This window comes from Dendrobates tinctorius, unplaced genomic scaffold (genome assembly GCF_039654945.1).
Source record: "Dendrobates tinctorius isolate UK_male_01 unplaced genomic scaffold, ASM3965494v1 ptg000080l, whole genome shotgun sequence".
Classification (NCBI taxonomy): Eukaryota; Metazoa; Chordata; class Amphibia; order Anura; family Dendrobatidae; genus Dendrobates; species Dendrobates tinctorius.
Window position 1 is genome coordinate 16423 of NW_027361748.1, and position 25447 is coordinate 41869.

The 25447-nt window shown below is 46.6% G+C and overlaps 1 protein-coding gene across 2 annotated transcripts in view; it reads left to right on the forward strand.

Moving 5' to 3' along the window:
* The first annotated feature begins 699 nt into the window (after window positions 1-699).
* INCA1 (inhibitor of CDK, cyclin A1 interacting protein 1) overlaps window positions 700-25447 on the forward strand; it is a 56658-nt gene continuing 31910 nt past the window's right edge. Inside the window, exons 1-5 of one of the 2 annotated variants that reach the window (XM_073583677.1) lie at window positions 700-825; window positions 8228-8287; window positions 8490-8606; window positions 8714-8741; window positions 14338-14528. In XM_073583677.1, coding sequence (XP_073439778.1) covers window positions 8244-8287; window positions 8490-8606; window positions 8714-8741; window positions 14338-14528 — 380 coding nt within the window. In that variant the 5' untranslated portion in view covers window positions 700-825; window positions 8228-8243. Of the gene's footprint in view, window positions 826-8168; window positions 8288-8489; window positions 8607-8713; window positions 8742-14337; window positions 14529-25447 lie in introns of those variants that run through there. The other variant, XM_073583678.1, reaches the window with a different exon arrangement.

Sequence of the window (25447 nt, forward strand, 5' to 3'; positions counted from 1 at the left end):
GGAGTCTCATATAGGGCTAAGGTATCCTTCATACTGATAGTCCTTCACAGAACTGCCTACGGAGCGCAGGGTCATTCTACTTAGTGTCAGTGGACTACCTCCAAAACCCGGAGCAATACTCCGGCGGCCGGTCTCCCTGCTGAAGCTGAGGTAGTGTGGACTCAGCCAGAGAGATGCAATCGGGGTCATCATACCCAGTGCCAGAAAAAATTCATCCACTGTCTGGAGCAACAGGGAATCAGACAGGAGAGAATGCCCATGGTGGGAGGAGAAGAGGAGTGTGAGAAGAGAAAAGCAGTGTAAGGAGAAGGGTGAGGAGAACAAGACACCGTGTTAGGACATTGAGAGAAGTTTTAAAAGTAATGTTTGAGGAGAAGGGTGAGGAAAAGAAAACAGTGTGAGGAGGAGGGGAGTGTAAGGAGGAGAAAAGATTGTGGAGAAGGGTAAGGAAAAAACTATATGGAGAAGAGTGAGGTGAAGAAGACGTGAGCAGAAGAAGTCGGTGCTAGTTGAATAAAAGTGAGAGGAGTGTGAGGAGAAGAAAAGTTTCAGGAGAAGAAAACTGTGAGGACAATAGTAGAGTGAGAAGAATAGTTTGAGGAGTTGGTTATGGAAAATAAAAACAGTGTGAGAGGAAGTGAAGTGGGAGGAGAACAGAAGTGAGGTTGAGAATGAAAGGATAGGGTGTGAGGAGAAGGGTGAAGTACATTGAAGTTAGCGGAGAAGAGGATGGCGAGGAGAAGAGGAGAGGGTCTGAAGAGAAGAGTGATGAGATGAGAAGAGAAGTGTGAGGAGAAGAAGACAGCATATTAGGTGAAGAGAAGGGTGAGTAGAAGAAGTCAGTGTTAGGAGAAGAAAAGTGAGACAATTAGAGGAGTGTATAGCGATGAGTGTGAAGAGAAGAAAAGTTTGAGAAGGGTGAGGAAACAAAATAGCATGTGAGTAGAAGAAAAGTTAAAAATGAGAGAACAATAGTACAGGATGTGAGGAGAAGATAGGTTGATAGGAGTGAGAGTGTGAAAAGAAGAAGGTGGACAGGGAGTGAGGAGGAGAAGAAGATAAGTTTTGGTGGGAGGAACCACAGGGCATGAGGAAACCAGGTCAGAGAGTTGTGATAAAACACTCCGGGATCGCCTTTGCTGGGGTCAAAGGTCACGTGCGTTCAGCATGAAACTCAGGCGCACAGCCGGGATTCGGGTATAACTGACACTGGGTCAGGTTTATTAAAGGTGAAAGCAATGCATAAAGGAAATAAACATAAAACAAATCCTTGCCTGTCCGGCACTAACTAAACAAGGTACAACCTAACTACCAACTGGCGGGCTTCTCCCGTCCAGCCAAACCACAGTTGCAGTGGGCACTGCTTTCACTCACGTGTGTCTCTCACACAGACAGGCTCTCTGTGTCCCCGGGCTGAGACACTCACACAACCACCTGGCATCCTTTTATATCCGCCTCCCATTATTCATTAGTCACCAGGTGAGATACTGACCAGACTAGGCCACATAGGAAAGGTATCTGAGCGAGATATACCTGCCCTCATCCACTATTCCCACATGATTCTCACATATCCCCCCCCCCCCTCTGCTCAGACCACTCTGGTCGAGCAATGACACCCGCCAAACAGTGCACTCGGGACAGGGCATCTGCATTCCCCATCTGTACCCCTGGGCGGTGCTCCACGGTAAAAGTGTAAGCCTGCAAGGCAAGGAACCACCAGGTCACCCGGCTATTCCGTTCCTTGTGCAAGTGCATCCATTTGAGAGGGGCATGGTCAGTGATCAGCCTGAACTTTCTGCCCACCAGTTAATATTTGAGGGCACCTAGAGCCCACTTAATGGCTAGGCACTCTTTTTCTACTACCGCATACTTTTGCTCATGTTTATTCAGCTTCCTGCTGAGATAGAGGACTGGGTGTTCCACTCCGTCCCTCACTTGTGACAGTACGGCCCCGATACCAGTATCAGAGGCATCCGTTTGTACCACAAACTCGCTGCGGAAGTCCGGAGTCACCAGTACGGGTTGAGAGCAAAGAGCCCATTTTGGGCTATGGAAGGCTTCTTCAGCCGCTAAATTCCATTCAATCATGACGGAGTCTTTCCCTTTGGTAAGATCCGTCAGGGGGTAGCGATGGCGGCAAAATTGGGTATGAACCGGCGATAATAGCTGGCGATCCCCAGAAAGGCTTGCACCTGCTTCTTGTTGACAGGTTGCGGCCAGTCCTGAACCGCTTGAATCTTATCAACCTGGGGTTTCACAACACCCGGAGGGTGTTACATACCCCAAATACCGGGCTTCTTCTAGCCCGATGTGACATTTCTTGGGGTTCGCGGTTAGACCTGCCTCCCACAGGTCGTCAATCACAGCTTGTACTTTCTGGAGATGAGTCTCCCAGTCCAAGCTGTAAATGACAATGTCATCCAAATAGGCCGAAGCGTACTGCCTATGTGGCCTCAGGACTCGATCCATCAGTCTCTGGAAGGTCGCCAGTGCTCCGTGCAGTCCAAACGGCATATACACATACTGAAATAGACCTTCCGGCGTAGCAAATGCCGTCTTTTCTCTGGCAGCCTCCGACAGAGGGATCTGCCAATACCCCTTTGTTAGGCCTAGGGTCGTAATATACCGGGCTTTTCCTAACCGATCTATTAACTCGTCGACCCGGGGCATAAGGTAGGCATCAAATTTTGAGACCGCATTCAGTTTCCTGAAGTCATTGCAGAACCGGATTGTGCCGTCCCGTTTAGGAATTAACACAATCGGGCTGGACCAAGCACTGTGCGATTCCTCAATGACACCTAACTCTAACATTGCCTTCACTTCTCGGGAAACGGCTTCACGGCGCGCTTCCGGAATTCTGTAGGGTTTCACATGAACTGTGACACCAGGTTCCGTTACGATGTCATGTTTCATTAGCGTAGTCTGCCCGGGTTTTTCTGAGAAAAACTTTTGGTTGTGAAGTAGAAACTGCCTGATCTCAGTCTTTTGCCGCTCCGAGAGAGTCTCTGCAACCCGTACCTCCGGTACGGTATGCGAGCAGACGGGACGGGCCAGCTCCGCTGACAAGGCAGACCGATCTTTCCAGGGTTTTTTCAGATTTACATGATAAACCTGTTCAGGTTTCCGATTACCTGCCTGGTATACTTTGTAGTTTACTTCACCAACTCTTTCCTTAATCTCAAAGGGGCCCTGCCACTTTGCTAGGAACTTACTGTCCACTGTGGGGACCAGGATCAACACCCTATCTCCGGGTGCAAACGTACGGATCTTGGCGCCCCTATCATAGATTCTTTTTTGGGCTCCCTGAGCCTGCATCATGTGTTCTTTGACGATAGGCATAACAGCCGCAATATGGTCCTGCATTTGGGATACATGATCTATCACCGTTTTAAACGGAGTGACCTGACCCTCCCAGGATTCTTTGGCAACGTCTAACAGTCCGTGAGGACGTCGGGCGTACAATAACTCGAAAGGCGAGAACCCCGTGGAAGACTGGGGCACTTCCCTGATGGCAAAAAGCAAATATGGACGTAAATAGTCCCAGTTCTTCCCATCCTTGTCTATCGCCTTTCTCAGCTTCTGCTTCAGAGTTTTATTGAACCGTTCAACCAACCCGTCTGTTTGAGGGTGATACACGGATGTGCGTAACGGTTCGATTTGTAACAACCGGCAGAGCTCCTTCATTACCCTGGACATAAAGGGGGTCCCCTGGTCGGTGAGTATCTGTTTTGGTATACCGACCCGACTAAACACATGCACCAGTTCCTTGGCAATCGTCTTGGTGGCCGTGTTACGCAAAGGGATGGCCTCCGGGTAACGAGTGGCATAATCCAAGATGACCAGGATATGTTGGTGTCCACGTGCAGACCGTGAAAGGGGCCCAACTAAATCCATCCCAATCCTCTCAAACGGGACCTCAATAATAGGTAGGGGTACCAAAGGGCTACAGAACCGGGGCTTAGGTGCAGAGGCTTGGCAGTCAGGACAAGACTCACAATATACACGAATATCGTGATGCATGCCTGGCCAAACAAAACAGTGTAATATCCTTTGGGTCGTTTTCTGGACACCCAGGTGACCTTCCATCACATGTCCGTGGGCCAGGTCCAGCACCTGCCGCCTGTAGGGTTTTGGCACGACTAGTAGTTGCACCGTGTCTTCCCCCGTTTTCTCTATCTGATATAGTAAATCATTCTCCAGGACCATGTAAGGATATGCCAGCCTAGAGCCAGGTTCTACGGGTACCCCATTTATCACTTTTACATTTGTCCTAGCCTGAGAAAGGGTAGGATCCTTTATTTGCTCGCTTTGGAAGTCATCTTTCTGAACTTCCAAATCCGGCAAACGGGGAGGTGGACGGCTGTCGGCCTCCTCCTTTTCCCTGGTCTCCACCGTATCACCCGCCATGACTGAAAACGGGAACTGCAGGTCATTTCCAGCAGACTCTTCCCCCGAGTCTTCCGGGGAGACCTCTTCCAGGGGTTCGTGACCCACACGCGCCCTGGGAGAAGAATCATGTCCACTATTACCCGAGGGCATCAACTGATTCTCCCGCAATTGCCAGAAGTGGGGAAAATCCCAGCCCAAGATAACATCATGCAATTACGCAGGGACGAGTCCCACTTTATGTTGCACAGACCCATAGGAAGTAGTAATGCATATGACCGTGGTGAGGTACGAACAGGTGTCTCCATGCACACACGTTACAGAAAATTTGTCTGATGGTCCAGTCGGGGCTGACACCAGACTAGCCTTCACCAGAGTCACCACACTTCCCGAGTCTAACAATGCCACCACATTTTTGCCATCAACAGTTAAATCACACAAGTGTTTTTCCACATCCTTTTGACCGGCATTCACACTCACTACCCGTGCAACCATAGACATGCGGTTTTTAGAGTCTGTGACGTCGCACTGCATGGGTTCAGTAGTGACCGGACAGTTCGCAGCAATGTGGCCCATCTCTTGGCAGCGGAAACACCTAACGGGCCCCTTACTTAGACCATAGTTCGTTACTCTCGGCCTCGCATTGCGGGCAGTCCTGGTTTCCTCCCCCACTGTCTTAGGGATTTTTCCTTCTCCCCTACTCCCTGGAACAGTCTTACCGGTTCCACGTGGAGATGATGAAGAACGAAGAGGGGTAGCGTCGTCTCGGAGTCCTTCCGCCACGGAGTAACGTTCAACCAGATCCACCAGTTGATCTGCCGTCGTAGGATTTCCATGGCTTACCCACTTTCTCAGGGCTGGCGGTAGAGCTCTCAGGTACTTGTCCATGACGACTCTCTGGATTATCTCTGGCGCGGTCAGCACCTCGGGTTGTAGCCACTTCTTCGTCACGTGGATCAGGTCGAACATCTGTGACCGCGGTGGTTTATCCGGCTGATAAGTCCATTGATGCACTCTCTGTGCACAGACAGCGGTCATCACTCCCAGCCGGGCCAAGATCTCGGCTTTCAGTTTGTCAAAGTTCTGCGCGGCTTCGGGTTCTAAGTCATAATAAGCCTTTTGGGCCTCACCGGAAAGAAACGGGGCAATCAGGCCGGCCCATCGTGCCTTCGGCCATTTTTCTCGCACCGCCGTCTGTTCAAACGTGATCAGGTATGCGTCGACGTCATCTTCGGTCGTCAACTTCTGCCAGTACCGACTCACGTGAATCACTCTCGACTCGGCTTCCAGGTTAACCTCAGGTAAGCTTGCCAAGCGCTGCGCCACCTGCTGGAGAAGCGAACGATCGGTAACTGTCATGCCCACCAACTCCTTCAGCTGGGCCATCATCACCCGATTAGCTTCTTGCTGGACGGCGGTGGACTGTACCAGCGCTTTCACCACGTCCTCCATGTTCATGCTTCCAACGTGATGACCGCGTTCTCCACCACAGTGTGATAAAACACTGCGGGATCGCCTTTGCTGGGGTCAAAGGTCACGTGCGTTCAGCATGAAACTCAGGCGCGCAGCCGGGGTCTGGGTATAACTGACCCTGGGTCAGGTTTATTAACGGTGAAAGCAATGCATAAAGAAAAAAAAACATAAAACAAATCCTTGCCTGTCCGGCACTAACTAAACAAGGTACAACCTAACTACCAACTGGTGGGCTTCTCCCGTCCAGCCAAGCCACAGTTGCAGTGGGCACTGCTTTCACTCACGTGTGTCTCTCACACAGACAGGCTCTCTGTGTCCCCAGGCTGAGACACTCACACAACCACCTGGCATCCTTTTATATCCGCCTCCCATTATTCATTAGTCACCAGGTGAGATACTGACCAGACTAGGCCACATAGGAAAGGTATCTGGGTGAGATATACCTGCCCTCATCCACTATTCCCACATGATTCTCACAGAGTGTAATATGTGAGGATGACAGATGGGGTCTGAGAGCGACCATCTTTTTGTGTTATGATACGCACCATTTAGTTGGTTGGGTTGGTTTGTCACAAATAAGCAGCACACTGATATCTCAGCAGCAATGTTTTCTTCCAGAGCGTCACACTGTCTGTTGGTTTTCACTGCCTACATGTGCTTCTTTGCGTCCTCCTGGCCAGGAGCTGTGATATGATCAGACCATGTCCCTGTACGGTCAGACACGGCCATTACACAGGGCACAGCAGGGGATCATGTATGTCAATACCTGGATAAGAATGAAGTGATTAAACAGAGTCAGCATGGGTTTGTAACTAATAAGTCATGTCAGACTAACTTAATTTCCTTCTATGATGGAATCACTGATTGGGTGGATCAAGGAAATGCTGTAGATATAGTATATCTTGACTTCAGCAAAGCATTTGACAAAGTCTCTCATACAATCCTTATTGAAAAAATGACTAAGTATGGAATGGACAAGGCAACTGTTAGGTGGATTCATAACTGGCTTAGTGATCGGACCCAAAGAGTGGTCGTAAATGGCTGCACATCCAGTTGGAAGAATGTCTCAAGTGGGGTACCACAGGGCTCTGTCCTGGGCCCTGTATTGTTCAACATCTTTATCAACGATTTAGATGAAGGAATTGAGGGTAAACTGGTTAAATTTGCTGATGACACAAAGCTAGGAGGGATAGCTAATACTAGAGAAGAGAGAGAGAGGATTCAAAAAGATTTAAATAAACTGGAGAAGTGGGCAGCAACTAACAGAATGGTTTTTAACAGGGAGAAATGCAAAGTACTACATCTGGGCAATAAAAATGAAAAAAGCATATATAGAATGGGAGGAATAGGGCTAAGTGACAGCACATGTGAAAAAGACTTGGGTATACTAATAGATCACAGACTGAATGAGTCAACAGTGTGATGCAGCAGCAAAAAAGGCAAATGCAATTCTAGGATGTATTAACAGAAGCATACAGTCTAGATCACGTGAAGTCATTATTTCCCTCTACTCCTCTTTGGTCAGACCTCATCTGGAATACTGTGTCCAGTTTTGGGCACCACATTTTAAAAAAGACATCAACAAACTAGAGCAAGTTCAGAAAAGAGCGACCAGAATGGTGACCGGTCTGCAAACCCTGTCTTATGAGGAAAGGTTGCAGGATTTGGGAATGTTTAGTTTGCAAAAGAGAAGACTGAGAGGAGACTTAATAGCTGTCTACAAATATCTAAAGGGCTGTCACATTGTAGAAGGATCAACTTTATTCTCATTTGCACAAGGAAAGACTAGAAGCAATGGGATGAAACTGAATGGGAGGAGACACAGATTAGATATTAGAAATTTTTTTTTAACAGTTAGAGTGATCAATGAGTGGAACAGGCTGCCACGAGAAGTGGTGAGTTCTCCTTCAATGGAAGTCTTCAAACAGAGGCTGGACAGACATCTGACTGGGATAATTTAGCGAATCCTGCTTTGAGCAGGGGGTTGGACCAGATGGCCCAGGAGGTCCCTTCCAACTCTACGATTCTATGATTATCTCAGCACAGGGGCAATTTTTTTTAATATCCAATTGTGGAACTTATTTTTATTCCAATATTTATTAATTCAAACGTTTGTTGTTTGTGGCACAGCGCCATTAACATGTCTTGGCTGTTCCCAACATTCCTGTGTACATCGCGCGGTGTCGGGCAGTGATACTTTGGGCATTGGTGTGGATGATCTGGCTCCATCACATGGCGCTGACAGGAGACAGAAGAGGACGCCATGTCGTCAGAGACTCTCAAAGCGGCATGGGAGCGGTAGGTGAATCTGAGGCCATGACAAGTCACAGATGGATAATGATCACTATGTTGTTTCTTCCGGGTTTAGTTGGACGTCTGTAAAGATGTACGATGAATTTAGCAGCGAAAACTACATTCCCTATATAACGTAAGTGGATATCCCGACATGTCGGATTATGTGTAGTAGAGCTGATACCCCCTCCTGCTCACTGAGCAGCCCCTTCACTTATGAGATTGGTGATGGCCTGCGCGTATGGCCTCCTATCAATCACACATGGAGGAGCGCACCGTGCCCTCCTCTCTACTGATCACGATATAGAGCCTGTCCTGATCATTGTTATATCCCGCAGACGATCCCGGACCGTCAGCCGTCTGCTCCCTGAGCCCATCGTTCCTCACTCACCACTGCTTCACCCGGAGAAGCGCTACGGCCCTGAGTTTTGGGATCGTATCATGAGACAGCCCAGGTAAATAGTGACCACTTCACCGGCACGAATCCCTCATCCTTATCCATCTGAAACCCATTTATTTTCTGGGGCTTTATCATATAATAACTTTATTCTGTTTCTTTTAGCACCTATAACCCTGCAATCCCAGGATCGGTAAGAAATTCTGCCTTTGTTGCAAGTTTGTACGGCATCTACTGTTCAGTACATATCACCTGTTAGCTGTACTCCGCGGTCAGTGCCTTTACTACATCTTTTTAGTTTATTATGTTTGGTGGGGGGGTTATAAATTATTCCAAAAATTTACATTTGGTTTGTGTCACCTCATTCCCAGATCATAGCGTCTTTATTTTTGGTGAATTTTGTTTTATTTAAGCTGTCATTTTTGAGACGTAAGACTTTTTGCTTGCTTTTTTTTCCAACTTTTGGGGCAGTTGAAGTAAAGTAAATGTAAAGTTTGGCATAATTATTACAGCATTTATCGTGAAAGATAAATGATCGCATTTTAAAAATTCCTGACTTTTATGGATACAGCAATAAAAAAAAATTTTTTTAATTTCTCATTTTCTTTTTACAAATTGGGAATAAAGAACAAACTCAAATAAAAATAATAAATAAATGATTATTACTTTTTTTGTCCTTAGGGAACTTGAACCTCATTTATTTGTATATTTGCAACACTTTTTGGAGTGTTTTGTCAATTTAATGATTTACAATGAAGCCCTGTATGTGTATAAATCACTTGTCAGTAAGAGGTTAAGAACAAATGTATGTGGTGAAGATCAATGAGAATAGCAAGAGCCAGGTCAGAAAATTGCAGGATGGTTGGAGCCAAAAAGTGCTGGAGCGAAACACGTTCTCATGGGCATCTTCACAGGAGTGACTGCTGAAAAGTGACCTGTGCAGCACAGAGGAAGTCATATCAGAAGGCCCAGCGGCAGACGCAGCAGAACTTTACATGTTCAGAAGAGGTTCTCTGTAGCATTCCTGCCGGCATCAGTGCATGGGTTCCCATCTCGCATCTTACTCACTGCATACTTCCTGGCTGTATGCTTAGGCCTCTTTCACACTTCAGTTTTTTACAATCAGTCACAATCCGCCAGGTTTTGTAAAAAACGGATCCTCAATTTTCTTTTGAGGATCCGTTTTTTTTCCCCATTGACTTCCATTAATGGTGGATTGTGACGGATTGCCGTCCGTTTTTTTTGAGGATCCGCCAAAAGTTGCTGTCCGTCACCATCCTCAAAGATTTCAAAACGGAGCTTGCAACTTTTTTTCCTCTGGCGGATCCTCCAGACATTGATTTAACCGGAAATTCTTTCTGGGTGCCGGACAAAAAAAAACTCTCTCTCTCTCTTTTTCCAGGCTGCGATTCCTTTAAAATTCTTAATTTGTCGGATCCGTCAAAAAAACGGACAGGTGCCATCCGTTGTCATCAGTACTAAAACAGATCCGCCATCCGTCCTTTTGGCGAATTTTGACTGATGCAAAAAACTGAAGTGTGAAAGAGGCCTTAGGGGGACGGCGCCGGCACTTCCTGAGTTTTATAGAGACAGTATGCACGCCCCAAATTTGGCCCCAGCCTATTGCTAAGAAGCAATCGGGTACTTAAGGCATCTCCACCCATAGGGAGATGCCTGAGCAAAAGATTCTCAGTCTGTACCTTGCTGCTGAGTTGCCAGGTCCTGTCCTGTTTTCCACCTCTCTGGGGGCTGCATACTCAGACGCGTTTCTGTGCTCGTTGTGTCTTGTGTTCTGCCTCCCTGAGGGTTGCATACTCATTCCTGAATCTCGTGCCTTTAGCTTGTTCCCATGTCTGTCCTTGTCTGTACTAAGTCCGTTTCTTGTACCTGTTTGTGTCCTTGTCTGTTTCCTTCCCTACTCAGCTTTGTGTAGCCTTGTGTCTACTCCTTCTGCTCTTTGCTCCACACCCTGCGGCTCTGCTTTTTGCTCCACACCCTGCAGCTCTGCTCTGCTCTTTGCTTTGCACCCCGCGGCTCTGCTCTTTGCTCTGCACACAGCGGCTCTGCTCAGCTCTTTGCTCCGCACCCTGCGGCTCTGCTCTGCTCTTTGCACTGCACCCTGCGGCTCTGCTCTTTGCTCCGCACTGCGCAGCTCTGCTCTTTGCTCCGCACCCCACAGCTCTGCTCAGGTCTTTGCTCTGCACTCTATGGCTGTTAGGCGTCGGGTTCCTGCAACTGCACAGCAGGGATCCAGAGCCTCACATCCTGCGGTCTCCCATTCCCCTTCGACCGCAGAGGAGCTTGCTCAGCAGCCCCATCGTTCCTGATGCTCTGCTCCGACCAGCTCTGTGGGTCTGGCTGTTGCTGCCACCTCTGTTCCAGCAATAGCAGTGCAGGCTGATCAGCAGCAAGTCACTCCAGAGGCTAAGTCCTTCCGTCGCTCCACTGAGCATGTTCACGAGATGATCTCCCATTGGAGATCGGGAGTCACATGCTCAGGTCCTTCTCCAGATCTGATTGGTCCATCTCAGGGATCTGGAAGCTTCCGGAAGGTCCTGGCTATAAAAGGTTCACATGGCCGCTCGGCCATGCGCTAGTATAGACTCTAGTTACTACCTGTGTGAATGATGACGGATGCATGAACCTGTGAATGACTCATTAAGATTCCCCTCCCTCTGTTATATTACTTGTGTGGATAGGGACTTAGTCTTAGAGTCAGCGCCAGTCAGTGGCACGCTACAGGCCACTGTGCATATCTCCACAGAACTAATGTCCGACAGTGCGCCCTCTCCTGGGCACTGTCGTATAGCGGCGGTGTCAGTCGCCGCGCTGCAGTCAGCAGCACTTGGCGTCCGCGGTAGCGACGCTGCACACATGGTAGGTCTAGACGGACACTGACCCTGTGCCTTGGGCCCTAGTCCTGTGACTATATACCGTGCGTGCATTGCGCTGAGACCTGTGAGTTCAACAGGCTCGGTATTTATGTTTATTGCTTTGGCGACTCTGTGAATCAACAGAGTACGCCCAGCGCACACCAGGTGACGTTCAACCCACGTGCGATATACCGCCATATTGAGTGTCCGCCATGACCTAGCAGCAGAGGTAACACCTTCTGCACGGTGGACCCCGGGCGGCGAACGCACTTATTATTTATTATTTAGTGCGTTTCGCCGTCCCTAGCAACGGCTTTGCTCCACACCCTGCAACTCTGCACAGCTCTTTGCTCTGCACCCTGCGGCTCTGCTCTTTGCTCTGCACCCTGGGACTCTGCTCTTCTCTTTGCTCTGCACCCTGCAGCTCTGCTCTTTCCTCCACAACCTGCGGCTCTGCTCTTTGCTCCGCAACCTGCGGCTCTGCTCTTTGCTCTACACCCTGCGGCTCTGCTCCGCTCCCATTCTGCACCTTGCTGTTCTGCTCCGCTCTCATTCTGAACCATGCAGTTCTGCTCCGTTCCCGTTCCGAACCTTGCGGTTCTGCTCTTTTCCCGCCTCGCACCTTGCGGTTCTGCTCTGCTCCTGTCCCATGTCCTACGATTCCGGTCCCTCCAGTCTGAGCAGGTTCCTACCTCTTCTCTTATCCTACCCGCGCCTGCCTGCCAGAGTGCTAGCCGTGCCTGCCTGCAAGAGTGCCAGCCGTGCCCGCCTGCCAGAGTGCCAGCCGTGCTCGCCAGAGTTCCAGTCGTGTCCATCTGTACTTGCCCGCACCTGTCATTAGTGTTCTGTCCCCAGTGGGATCAGCTGCTATAGCCAGACACCGCACTGGAGTGGTACCTGGTAGCTACCTGCCGCACAAGCCTGACCTCACCAATAGAGGCTCCAGTGATCACCAAGGTAGCTGCTTAGTCACGCCCCTGCAGGGTAATCTGGTTTGTGGCACAGTGGGGCCACAATCCGCACTTGCGCCACCCAGTCAGGGCGCGAGCGTTACACTCTCTACATAATGCCGTCTCTACTGGTGGAGAGGAAGAGGATGGGAGACATCACAGCACTGCAGGAATGAGTCCAAACCATTCACTATATTGTCCTGAACAGAGTATTAGGCAGGAGCTATGCAATGCGGTCCACATAAAGTACCGATAAGTGCAACAATACTACTCGTACAGTCATGGCCAAAAGTATTGACACCCCTGCAATTCTGTCAGATAATATTCAGTTTCTTCCTGAAAATGATTGCAAACACAAATTCTTTGGTATTATTATCTTCATTTAATTTGTCTTAAATGAAAAAACACAAAAGAGAATGAAGCAAAAAGCAAAACATTGATCATTTCACACAAAACTCCAAAAATGGGCCAGACAAAAGTATTGGCACCCTCAGACTAATACTTGGTTGCACAACCTTTAGCCAAAATAACTGCGACCAACCGCTTCCGGTAACCATCAATGAGTTTCTTACAATGCTCTGCTGGAATTTTAGACCATTCTTCTTTGGCAAACTACTCCAGGTCCCTGATATTTGAAGGGTGCCTTCTCCAAACTGCCATTTTTAGATCTCTCCACAGGTGTTCTATGGGATTCAGGTCTGGACTCATTGCTGGCCACCTTAGAAGTCTCCAGTGCTTTCTCTCAAACCATTTTCTAGTGCTTTTTGAAGTGTGTTTTGGGTTATCGTCCTGCTGGAAGACCCATGACCTCTAAGGTAGACCCAGCTTTCTCACACTGGGCCCTAAATTATGCTGCAAAATTTGTTGGTAGTCTTCTGACTTCATAATGCCATGCACACGGTCAAGCAGTCCAGTGCCAGAGGCAGCAAAGCAACCCCAAAACATCAGGGAACCTCCGCCATGCTTGACTGTAGGGACCGTGTACTTTTCTTTGAATGCCTCTTTTTTCTCCTGTAAACTCTATGTTGATGCTTTTGCCCTAAAAGCTCTACTTTTGTCTCATCTGACCAAAGAACATTCTTCCAAAATGTTTTAGGCCTTTTCAGGTAAGTTTTGGCAAACTCCAGCCTGGCTTTTTTATGTCTCGGGGTAAGAAGTGGAGTCTTCCTGGGTCTCCTACCATACAGTCCCTTTTCATTCAGATGCCGACGGATAGTACGGGTTGACACCGTTGTACCCTCGGACTGCAGGGCAGCTTGAACTTGTTTGGATGTTAGTGGAGGTTCTTTATCCAACATCTGCACAATCTTGCGTTGAAATCTCTTGTCAATTTTTCTTTTCCGGCCACATCTAGGGAGGTTAGCCACAGTGCCGTGGGCTTTACACTTCTTGATGACACTGCGCACGGTAGACACAGGAACATTCAGGTCTTTGGAGATGGACTTGTAGCCTTGAGATTGCTCATGCTTCCTCACAATTTGGTTTCTCAAGTCCTCAGACAGTTCTTTGGTCTTCTTTCTTTTCTCCATGCTCAATGTGGTACACACAAGGACACAGGACAGAGGTTGAGTCAACTTTAATCCATGTCAACTGGCTGCAAGTGTGATTTAGTTATTGCCAACACCTGTTAGGTGCCACAGGTAAGTTACAGGTGCTGTTAATTACACAAATTAGAGAAGCATCACATGATTTTTCGCACAGTGCCAATACTTTTGTCCACCCTCTTTTTTATGTTTGGTGTGGAATTATATCCAGTTTGGCTTTAGGACAATTCTTTTTGTGTTTTTTCATTTAAGACAAATTAAATGAAGATAATAATACCAAAGAATTTGTGTTTGCAATCATTTTCAGGAAGAAACTGAGTATTATCTGACAGAATTGCAGGGGTGTCAATACTTTTGGCCATGACTGTATATAGCCACTCTTCTTTATGTTCTTACTGCTTTTGTTTTTTGGACCCTTTCAGATGTCCGGTTATGAAACTTGGAGGACAGACATTAAATGGAATAGCGTGCAACCACCGCTCCTGGACACCCTGCCGCATCCATCAGAAATGTTCAAGGGGAAGAAAAAGAAGAAGTCTCTGGCTGAGAGGAGCGCCATGTCTGTGGAAAACTATATCCAAGAGCTGCGGAAGAAGCAGAGCACCATAGACCAGTCAGTGTAGCTCATGCATCCACACACTGTGTACTATGGGGGGGATACACAAATCATGACAGAACCGCCATAAAATTTAACATCGGTACTTGTATAAGAATAACAGCCAGGGGGGGGTCACGCAGGTCCCCACACTGTTACCACTTTGTCACTGATGACACCGGAGAGATCACATAGATCCCACCGCTGTCACCAGTTTGTTAGGGGACGCAAATCCTCTGCCTCCAATAGTCAGGAAAATTACTCAATTCACTGTTTCCACTACTAAGCCGGTTATTGGGGAACTAACAGTGATGGTATATATACCTGCGATTCCAACAAATGAAATATACATTTATCTACACACATATCAAAGATCATAGCTGGGGAGGTCACGCTGAATCCACCACGCTGTTACCTTTTTGTCATGAACCCCATATCGTCAGGACAAGTGCACAATTGGCCGACAATTCACAGAGGAGGCTGTTACCACTACTAGGCCGGTTATTGGGAAACTAACAGTAAGCATATGGCATATACACCTCTGATTCCAACGCATGGATTATATGTATATACCCCCAGTATGGTCACTGCCAGCTCCACAATAACTACTCACTGCCACCACCAATCGTTTACATGTCTATTGGACACCCATAACAGGTAGTGTATGTCTTTGGTGGTACGTTTTACAGAACAAGAGGAACAGAATTATTAAATTTTATATTTAATCCAGAAAGATAGGCAATGTTTAATTTATAAAAATCTACAAAATATTTTACTAAACAATACAGCATATACAATTACATAAATTAAACAGGATTAACAAAAGAAAATAATTAAACTTTTTTCACTGTAATGACTTCAGAACTTAGCAGATGGAAGAAATCTGATTGAAAAACGTGGATCAAGCCTACACGGCAATGTATCTTCCAGCATTGAATCATAGAATGGTAGAGTTGGAAAGGATCTCCTGGGTCATCTGATCCAACCCCCTGCTCAAAGCAGGACTCACTAAATCATCCCAGATAGATGTCTGTCCAGTCTCTGTTTGAAGACTTCCTTTGAAGGAGAACTCAAGAACTCACCACCTCTCGTTGCATCATGTTCCACTCATTGATCACCTTAACTGTCTCTTCCCATTCAGTTTCATCCCATTTCTTCTAGTCTTTCCTTGTGCAAATGAGAATAAAGATAATCCTTCCACAATTGAGTTATTTGTAGACATCTATTAAGTCTCCTCTCAGTCTTCTCTTTTGCAAGCTAAACATTCCCAAATCCGTTAACCGTTCCTCATAGGACATGGTTTCCTGACAGGTCACCATTCTGGTCGCTCTTCTCTGAACTTGCTCCAGTTTGTTGATGTCTTTTTAAAAATGTGGTGCCCAAATCTGGACACAGTATTCCAGATGAGTTGAGACCAAAGAGGAGTAGAGGGCAATAATGACTTCACGTGATCTAGACTGTATGCTTCTGTTAATACATCCTAGAATTGTATTTGCTTTTTTGCTGCTGCATCACACTGTTGACTCATGTTCAGTTTATGATCTATTAGTATACCCAAGTCTTTTTCACATGTGCTGTTGCTTAGCCCTATTCCTCCCATTCTGTATATGCTTTTTTCATTTTTATTGCCCAGATGTAATACTTTGCATTTTTCCCTGTTAAAAACCATTCTGTTAGTTGCTGCCCACTGCTCCAGTTTATTTATATCTTTTTGAATCCTCGCTCTTCTCTAGTATTAGCTATCCCTCCTAGCTTTGTGTCATCAGCAAATTTAATCAGTTTACCCTCAATTCCTTCATCTAAATCATTGATAAAGATGTTGAACAATACAGGGCCCAGGACAGAACTCTGTGGTACCCCATTTGATACATTCTTCCAACTGGATGTGCAGCCATTTATGACCACTCTTTGATTCCGATCACTAAGGCTAGTTTCAGACTAGCGTTCTTGGACGCAGCGCAGGGCCGCCGCTAAGCCCCGCCCCTGGCCGCGCCCCCTCTGGTCAGTTCCTCCTCTGGTCGCATGAGGCTGCATGCAATCATCGTATCCTATATTTAGCGTTGGATACGCTGATCGTGCGCTGACCGTGCGCTGGTCTGATTTTGCTGGCGATACACCCTTTTGGCGCTGTGCCCAGCGCACAAAAACGCGCTGTGTTGCATTTTTGTGCTCTGGGCGCAGCGCCAAAAGGGCGCAGCGCCAGCAAAATCAGATCAGAGCACGGTCAGCACATGATCAGCGTATCCGGCGCTAAATATAGGATACGCTGATCACATGCAGCCTCATGCAATCAGAGGAGGAACTGACAGGAGGGGGCGCGGCCGGGGGCGCGGCTTAGCGGCGGCCCTGCGCTGCGCCCAAGAATGCTAGTGTGAAACTAGCCTAAGCCAGTTATGAATCCACCTAACAGTTGCCTTGTCCATTCCATACTTAGTCATTTTTTCAATAAGGATGGTGTGAGATACTTTGTCAAATGCTTTGCTGAAGTCAAGATATACTATATCTACAGCATTTCGCTGATCCACCCAATCAGTGATTCTGTCATAGAAGGAAATTAAGTTAGTGTGACATGACTTATTAGTTACAAACCCATGCTGACTCTGGTTAATCACTTCATTTTTATCCAGGTACTTACATACATGTTGTTTAATAATTTGCTCAAAGATCTTTCCTAGTATAGAAGTCACTGGCCTATAGTTCCCTGGATCCACCTTTTTCCCCTTTTTGAAGATAGGAACAACATTTGTGTAACGCTCGCACCCTGACTGGTTGGCGCAAGCGTGGGGGTGTGTGGCCCCACTGGACCACAAACCAGACTACCCTGGAAGGGGCGTGTAACGGGGTCTTCTGTGCTGTAATACCTCTTTACATTACCACCCCGTTTCTCAGGAGGTTCACTCTGCTTTTCCTCACTTCTGAATGAAGGACGCTGGTTCGAAAGGCTTTGTAACATGGGAACATATAAAAGATCACTGCTACGCCATGTATTTCCAGTGTGACACATTTTACTCATCAATCTCAGAATCTATATACATACAGAGGGCAGGACAATCATGTGTGTCGTGCCAGTAGATAACAGGCTCCAATTAAGACGCCAGATGTACATTACAATAGCCGTGGGATTTACAAAGGTGGGGGGAGGTCAGAAGTGGGATATCTGGTTTACCTCTGCCCAGGGGGGCAGCCGGTCGGTTGCTGCATTAAGGGCATACATCTCACATTATAACTATCATACATGCATCTCCTATTCGGGATGCTGGGCGGTTCTGTAACAGGGCTCCCCCTTTTCAGCGACGCGATCGGCATGCACAGTCTGATCCTTAACGGATCGGCTTGGGGAAGACCGAAGTCTATGGGGTTGGTACAAATTCCGTTTGTCGACTTAATCCATCGGCGTTACCATTTTGTTTGCCGGGTCTCTAGTGGATGGTGAAGTCTAGAGGTTGTAGGGCTAAACTCCACCGCAGTAATCTGGCGTTGTCTCCAGAGACCCGATTAAGCCACACTAGGGGATTATGGTCCTTTAGGAGGGAAAACTGTCATCCGTACAAATATGGTTGTAACTTCTTGAGTGCCCACTGTAGCAGTGACCGCCGTAGTTTACAGGCCCATTCAGCGTGGGTATCTGTTACCTGTTTTATAAGTCCGCGGAACTTTTGGCGGTAGGCCTCTGGTGTCAGCGCATACCGGGCCAAGATCACTTCTTTGACCCGCTCATAGTCCATACAGTTCTCAACAGGTACCGTGCGATAGGCGTCCACTGCCCGGCCTGTCAGCTTGCTGGCCAGAACCTGAACCCAATCCTCCGGCTTAGAATCATAGAATCGTAGAGTTGGAAGGGACCTCCTGGGCCATCTGGTCCAACCCCCTGCTCAAAGCAGGATTCGCTAAATCATCCCAGTCAGATGTCTGTCCAGCCTCTGTTTGAAGACTTCCATTGAAGGAGAACTCACCACTTCTCGTGGCAGCCTGTTCCACTCATTGATCACTCTAACTGTCAAAAAGTTTTTTCTAATATCTAATCTGTGTCTCTTCCCATTCAGTTTCATCCCATTGCTTCTAGTCTTTCCTTGTGCAAATGAGAATAAAGTTGATCCTTCTACAATGTGACAGCCCTTTAGATATTTGTAGACAGCTATTAAGTCTCCTCTCAGTCTTCTCTTTTGCAAACTAAACATTCCCAAATCCTGCAACCTTTCCTCATAAGACAGGGTTTGCAGACCGGTCACCATTCTGGTCGCTCTTTTCTGAACTTGCTCCAGTTTGTTGATGTCTTTTTTAAAATGTGGTGCCCAAAACTGGACACAATATTCCAGATGAGGTCTGACCAAAGAGGAGTAGAGGGAAATAATGACTTCACGTGATCTAGACTGTATGCTTCTGTTAATACATCCTAGAATTGCATTTGCCTTTTTTGCTGCTGCATCACACTGTTGACTCATATTCAGTCTGTGATCTATTAGTATACCCAAGTCTTTTTCACATGTGCTGTCACTTAGCCCTATTCCTCCCATTCTATATATGCTTTTTTCATTTTTATTGCCCAGATGTAGTACTTTGCATTTCTCCCTGTTAAAAACCATTCTGTTAGTTGCTGCCCACTTCTCCAGTTTATTTAAATCTTTTTGAATCCTCTCTCTCTCTTCTCTAGTATTAGCTATCCCTCCTAGCTTTGTGTCATCAGCAAATTTAATCAGTTTACCCTCAATTCCTTCATCTAAATCGTTGATAAAGATGTTGAACAATACAGGGCCCAGGACAGAGCCCTGTGGTACCCCACTTGAGACATTCTTCCAACTGGATGTGCAGCCATTTACGACCACTCTTTGGGTCCGATCACTAAGCCAGTTATGAATCCACCTAACAGTTGCCTTGTCCATTCCATACTTAGTCATTTTTTCAATAAGGATTGTATGAGAGACTTTGTCAAATGCTTTGCTGAAGTCAAGATATACTATATCTACAGCATTTCCTTGATCCACCCAATCAGTGATACCGTCATAGAAGGAAATTAAGTTAGTCTGACATGACTTATTAGTTAGAAACCCATGCTGACTCTGTTTAATCACTTCATTCTTATCCAGGTATTGACATACATGTTGTTTAATAATTTGTTCAAAGATCTTTCCTGGTATAGAAGTCAGACTCACCGGCCTATAGTTGCCTGGGTCCACCTTCTTCCCCTTTTTGAAGATAGGAACAACATTTGCTCTTCTCCAGTCTTCTGGCACTTCTCCTGTTCTCCAAGAATTTTCAAAGATTATGGAGAGGGGTTCAAAAATTTCTTCTGCTATCTCCTTCAGTACTCTGGGGTGTAATTCATCTGGACCTGGAGACTTGAATTCATTTAGGTTAGCTAAGTGTTTCCTCACTATCTTTCTGTTTATAGATATCCTGGATTCTTCTATTCCCTTAATAGGACAGTGAATAACAGTTGATGTTGCATTTCCTTTCTGAGAGAAAACAGATGCAAAATAGGAATTTAAAAGTTCAGCCTTCTCAACATCCTGTCTTACCATTTCATCATTTTCATCCTGTAAAAATCCTATAGCATCTTTGACTTTTCTTTTACTTTTGACATATCCCCAAAATCCTTTATTATTGCTTTTGACATCTCTTGCAAGCCTCAGTTCATTTTCAGCTTTAGCTAATCTGATTTGTGCCCTGCAGGTTCTGCAGACAGCATTATATTCTTCTTTAGATATGCCTCCCTCTTTCCATTTTATAAACATTTTTTTCTTCCTTTTTAGCATGTGCTTAAGTTCTGTGTTCATCCATCCTGGTTTCCTTAAATGCTTCCTATTCTTCCCTCTTTTCGGAATTGTTAACAACTGTGCTTTGAGAATTTCATTTTTCAAGATTTCCCATCCTTCCTGGACATTTTTGTCTTTAAGGATATCCAGCCATTGGATCCCTCCAATTCTCTTTCTAAATCCCTTAAAATCTGCCTTTCTGAAATCTAACCTTGACGTCTGAGTCTTCACAGGTCTTCCACCTCTAGTAATCCAAAATTCTAAAATAGCATGGTCGCTACCTCCTAGGGTCCCAGCCACTTTTACCTCCTCAACCATTTCCTCCCTGTTTATAAGGATTAGATCCAAGGTAGCAGTTCCCCTTGTTTTCTCCCTTACCTTTTGGAAGATAAAGTTGTCAGCAAGAGAGGATAAGAATTTCCTTGACCTGTTAGTTTTGCCTGAGAGAGATTCCCAACAAATGTCTGGATAGTTGAAATCTCCCATGACAACTATGTCATATTTTTTGGAGAACTTGGCCATCTGATGCATAAAGAGTTCATCTATATCTTCGGCTTGCACAGGCGGCCTGTAGTAAATGCCTACAATGGTGTCCTTTCCATTGTTCTGTCCTTGTATTCTTACCCAAACAGTTTCCACAGAACTCCCAGTCTCTGAAGCTTCAATCTCTGTGCAGATATACGCGTTTCGAACATACAATGCGACACCCCCTCCTCGTTTATCAAGTCTGTTTCTTGCAAATAAGTTGTATCCTTCTAGTCTTGTATTCCAATCATGTGTATTGTCCCACCAAGTTTCAGTGATTCCAATGACATCATATTTCTGTTCCTGTGTTAGTAGTTCCAATTCTCCTTGTTTGTTGCCCATGCTTTGTGCATTAGTATAGAAACATTTTAGTTTGTGATTGGTTTCTCTTTCTCCAATATTTTTATTAATTAGATTCTTTCGTCTTTGTTCTTCCTTTCCACTTCTAATAGCAGAGTTCTCAATAGCATTTGTCAGGTGTATGGCTTTTTCTGGTCTTTTGCTTCCCTTCCCATGTTGTTCTAGTTTAAAGCTCTCCTTACAAGTGTAGCAAGGCGACTTCCAAATACATGCTTTCCAGTCTTCGTAAGGTGCACCCCATCTCTAGCAAGTAGTCCATCGTATAAGTAGTTCACTCCGTGATCCAGAAATCCAAATCGTTGCTTCACTTGATAAAGGGCACACTGCCGCTCAAAGTCCTGCAGAAAGCCATCAATGTCTTCCTCTGCCTCCCAACAACTGTAGGAAAGCAATATACTGGATTTTTTTGTGGCTTACTGCTGACAGTACCTGGGCGGAGGCCAGAGCTCCCCCTGCTCGCTGACTCTCCTCTCTCCGCTCTGCCATCTCTATCTTGGCTAGCTCTATCTTGGCCAGCTCTACTTTGGTCCGCTCTGCCATCTCCATCTTGGCTAGCTCTATCCTGGTCCGCTCTGCCATCTTTTCCTTCAGATCAGTGCGCACATCAGCCATCACCTCTTGTACGATCTCTACTGCAGGGTTTGGGCCATAGAACGCCAGTCTGCTCTTTTCCTCCCTCTGGAATTCAGTCTCTTCCAGGTTCACATTGGGGGGCGCTGCACTTTCGTGTTCCATGATGGCTGCTATCAAATCCGCTTTTGTTTTGTTGCTGGCGATTAATCCTCGAGCTTCCACCAGGTCTTTTATTGTATTGCTCTTTAACTTCTGGTTGTTGTTTTCGATTCAGTCCTTTACTCCTCTTGACGGGGTATCATATCCCGCTGTCTGCCACCAGTTTAACGGGGTCTTCTGTGCTGTAATACCTCTTTACATTACCACCCCGTTTCTCAGGAGGTTCACTCTGCTTCTCCTCGCTTCTGAATGAAGGACGCTGGTTCGAAAGGCTTTGTAACATGGGAACATATAAAAGATCACTGCTTCTCCATTTTTTTCCAATGTGACACATTTCCCTCATCAGTCTCAGAATCTATATACATACAGAGGGCAGGACAATCAATGTGTGTCCGGCCAGTAGATAATAGGCTCCAATTAAGACGCCAGACAATAGCCGGGGGATTTACAAAGGTGGGGGGAGGTCAGAAGTGGGATATCTGGTTTACCTCTGCCCAGGGGGGCAGCCCGTTGATTGCTGCATTAAGGGCATACATCTCACATTACAACTATCATACATGCATCTCCTGTTCGGGATGCTGGGGGGTTCTGTAACAGGGCGTAACTAAGCAGCTACCTTGGTGTTCACTGGAGCCTCTGATGGTGAGGTCAGGCTTGTGCGGCAGATAGCTGCCAGGTGCCACTCCAGGGTGGTGTCTGGCTGTGGCTTCTGATCACACTGAGGGGCTGGATACTGTGAGCAGGTGCGGGCTAGTACAAATGGACACGACAGGTACTCTAGCGGACACGGCTTGAGATACTGGCAGGCAGGCGTGCACAGCTGAGACACTGGCAGGCACGGCTGAGGCACTGGAAGGCGGGCACGGCTGAGGCACTGGCAGGCAGGCAGGCATGACTGGGGCACTAGCAGGCAGGCGGGCACGGCTGAGGCACTGGCAGGCAGGTGGGACAGGAACTGACTCGGTAGTGACAGGACAGAGACTCGGACTGGGACGAGTAGTATATGTGAACAGGTAGGGGTCTGTTGACACAGAAGATGCAGGAACTGGTTCAGGAAGGATGGGAACATAGACAGGTATGAAGGGTATGAGAAACAGGTAGAGAGCTGTTCGCACAAAAGATACAGACGGGTTGGACAAGGATCCACGGAATACGGAAGGGAAACAGAGCAGAACCGCAGGGTTGCAGAGCAGAGAAGAAGTGCAAGGAGCGAAGCAGGGTAGAGCTGCAAGACTGTGGAGAGGAGCTACAATTTGCAGCAGGAGGTCCTGCAATAGCACATGCCACAGTGAAGGAGAGCAGAGCGGAACCGCAGGTATGCGGTGGAGCTGCAGCAAGAGGTTCTGCAGCAGCAAGAACGAAGCAAGGCGGAACCGCAAGATATGCAGAGAGAAGCTGCAGCAAGAAGTTCTGCAGCAGCAAGAGCGAAACAAGACGGAACTGCAAGGTATGCGGAGAAAAGCTGCAGCAAGAGGTTCTGCAGCAAAAGTGGAGTGGAGCTGCAGTAGCAGCAAGACAGAGGGAGTAAAGACAAGGGTACACCAAGCAGGGAAGGAAAAGCCAGAGAATGGGATAAAACAGACACAGGTATAGGACAGAGTTCAGACTAGGCAACGTACAGGGAAAGGCACAGAGACAGGGATAAGACAAACACAGGTATAGGACGGAGTTCAGACAAGGCAAGGTACAAGTCAATGCACAGGAACAAGGACACAGACCAGGATATTCTGCCTCCTGGTAGGCGCAATGAGAAATGCACAAGGCGTAAAGACAGGGATACAGAGACCAGGATGTTCTGCCTCCTGGTGGGCGGAAAACGACACAAAGCACAGATCTGGGTATGATGCCCCCAGAGCAGGCAGAGAGATGACAGGACCTGGCAACTCAGCAGCAAGACACTGAGTATAGGCGTTGCTCAGGCAGCTTCCACCAGGTGGAGCTGCCCTAAATACTAGAGGTCTCTTGGTAATTGGCTGGGAACATCATAGGCAAGTGCACACTGATTCTATAAGAGCCAGAGAATGCCGGCGCCACCCCCCTATGCACACAGCTAGGAAGTATGCAGAAAGCAGGCAGGAGGCAAGAGGCATACAGCATGGAGCCGGCAGCAGACAGAACTCACAGCATGGCCTGGAGTAGTGAGTAAGGCAGGTGGGAGATGGGTGGCCATGCAGTGATGCTGGCAGGGTTGTTACAATTTACTATTCTCCAGTCTTCTGGGACTTCTCCTGACCTCCAAGAATTTTCAAAGATTATGGAGAGTGGTTCAAAAATTTATTCTGCTATCTCCTTCAGTACTCTGGGGTGTAATTCATCTGGACCTGGAGACTTGAATTCATTTACAGTAGGTTAGCTAAGTGTTTCCTCTCTATCTTTCTGCTTATAGATATCCTGGATTCTTCTATTCCTTTAATAGGACAGTGAAGATCAGTTGATGTTACATTTCCTTTCTGAGAGAAAACAGATACAAAATAGGAATTTAAAAGTTTGACCTTCTCAACATCCTGTCTTACCATTTCATCATTTTCATCCCGTAAAAATCCTATAGTATCTTTAACTTTTCTTTTACTTTTGACATATCCCCAAAATCCTTTTTTATTGCTTTTGATGTCTCTTTCAAGCCTTAAATTCATTGTCAACTTTACTAATCTGATTTGTGCCCTGCAGGTTCTGCAGACAGCATTATATTCTTCTTTAGATATGCCTCCGTTTTCCATTTGATAAACATTTTTTTCTTCCTTTTTAGCATGTGTTTAAGTTCTGTGTTCATCCATCCTGGTTTCCTTAAATGCTTTGTATTCTTTTTGAAATTGTTAACGATTGTGCTTTGAGAATCTCATTTTTCATTATTTCCCATCCTTCCGTGGCATTTTTGTCCTTAAGGAAATCCAGCCATTGGATCCCTCCGATTCTTCGAGTCCCTTAAAATCTGCCTTTCTGAAATCTAACCTTGACGTCTGAGTCTTCACAGGTCTTCCTCCTCTAGTTATCCAAAATTCTAAAATAGCATGGTCGCTACCTCCTAGGGTCCCAGCCACTCTTACCTCCTCAACCATTTCCTCCATATTTAGAAGGATTAGATCCAAGGTAGCAGTTCCGCTTGTTTTCTTCTTTACCTTTTGGAAGATATAGTTGTCAGCAAGAGAGGATAAGAATTTGCTTGACCTGTTAGTTTTGCCTGAGAGAGATTCCCAACAAATGTCTGGAAAGTTGAAATCTCCCATGACCACTATGTCATATTTTTTAGAGAACTTGTCCATTTCATGCATAAAGAGTTCTCCACCAGTCAGATCTTTATGGCAGAGTGGCCCGACGGAAGCCTCTCCTCAGTGCCAGATATATGAAAGCCTGCATAGAGTTTACTAAAAAACATATGAAGGACTCCCAGACTATGAGAAATAAGATTCTCTGGTCTGATGAGATGAAGTTAGAACTTTTGGTGATAATCCTAAGCGGTATGTGTGGAGAAAACCAGGCACTGGTCATCACCTGCCCAACACAATCCCAACAGTGAAACATGGTGGTGGCAGCATCATGCCTTGGGGGTGCTTTTCAGCTGCAGGGACA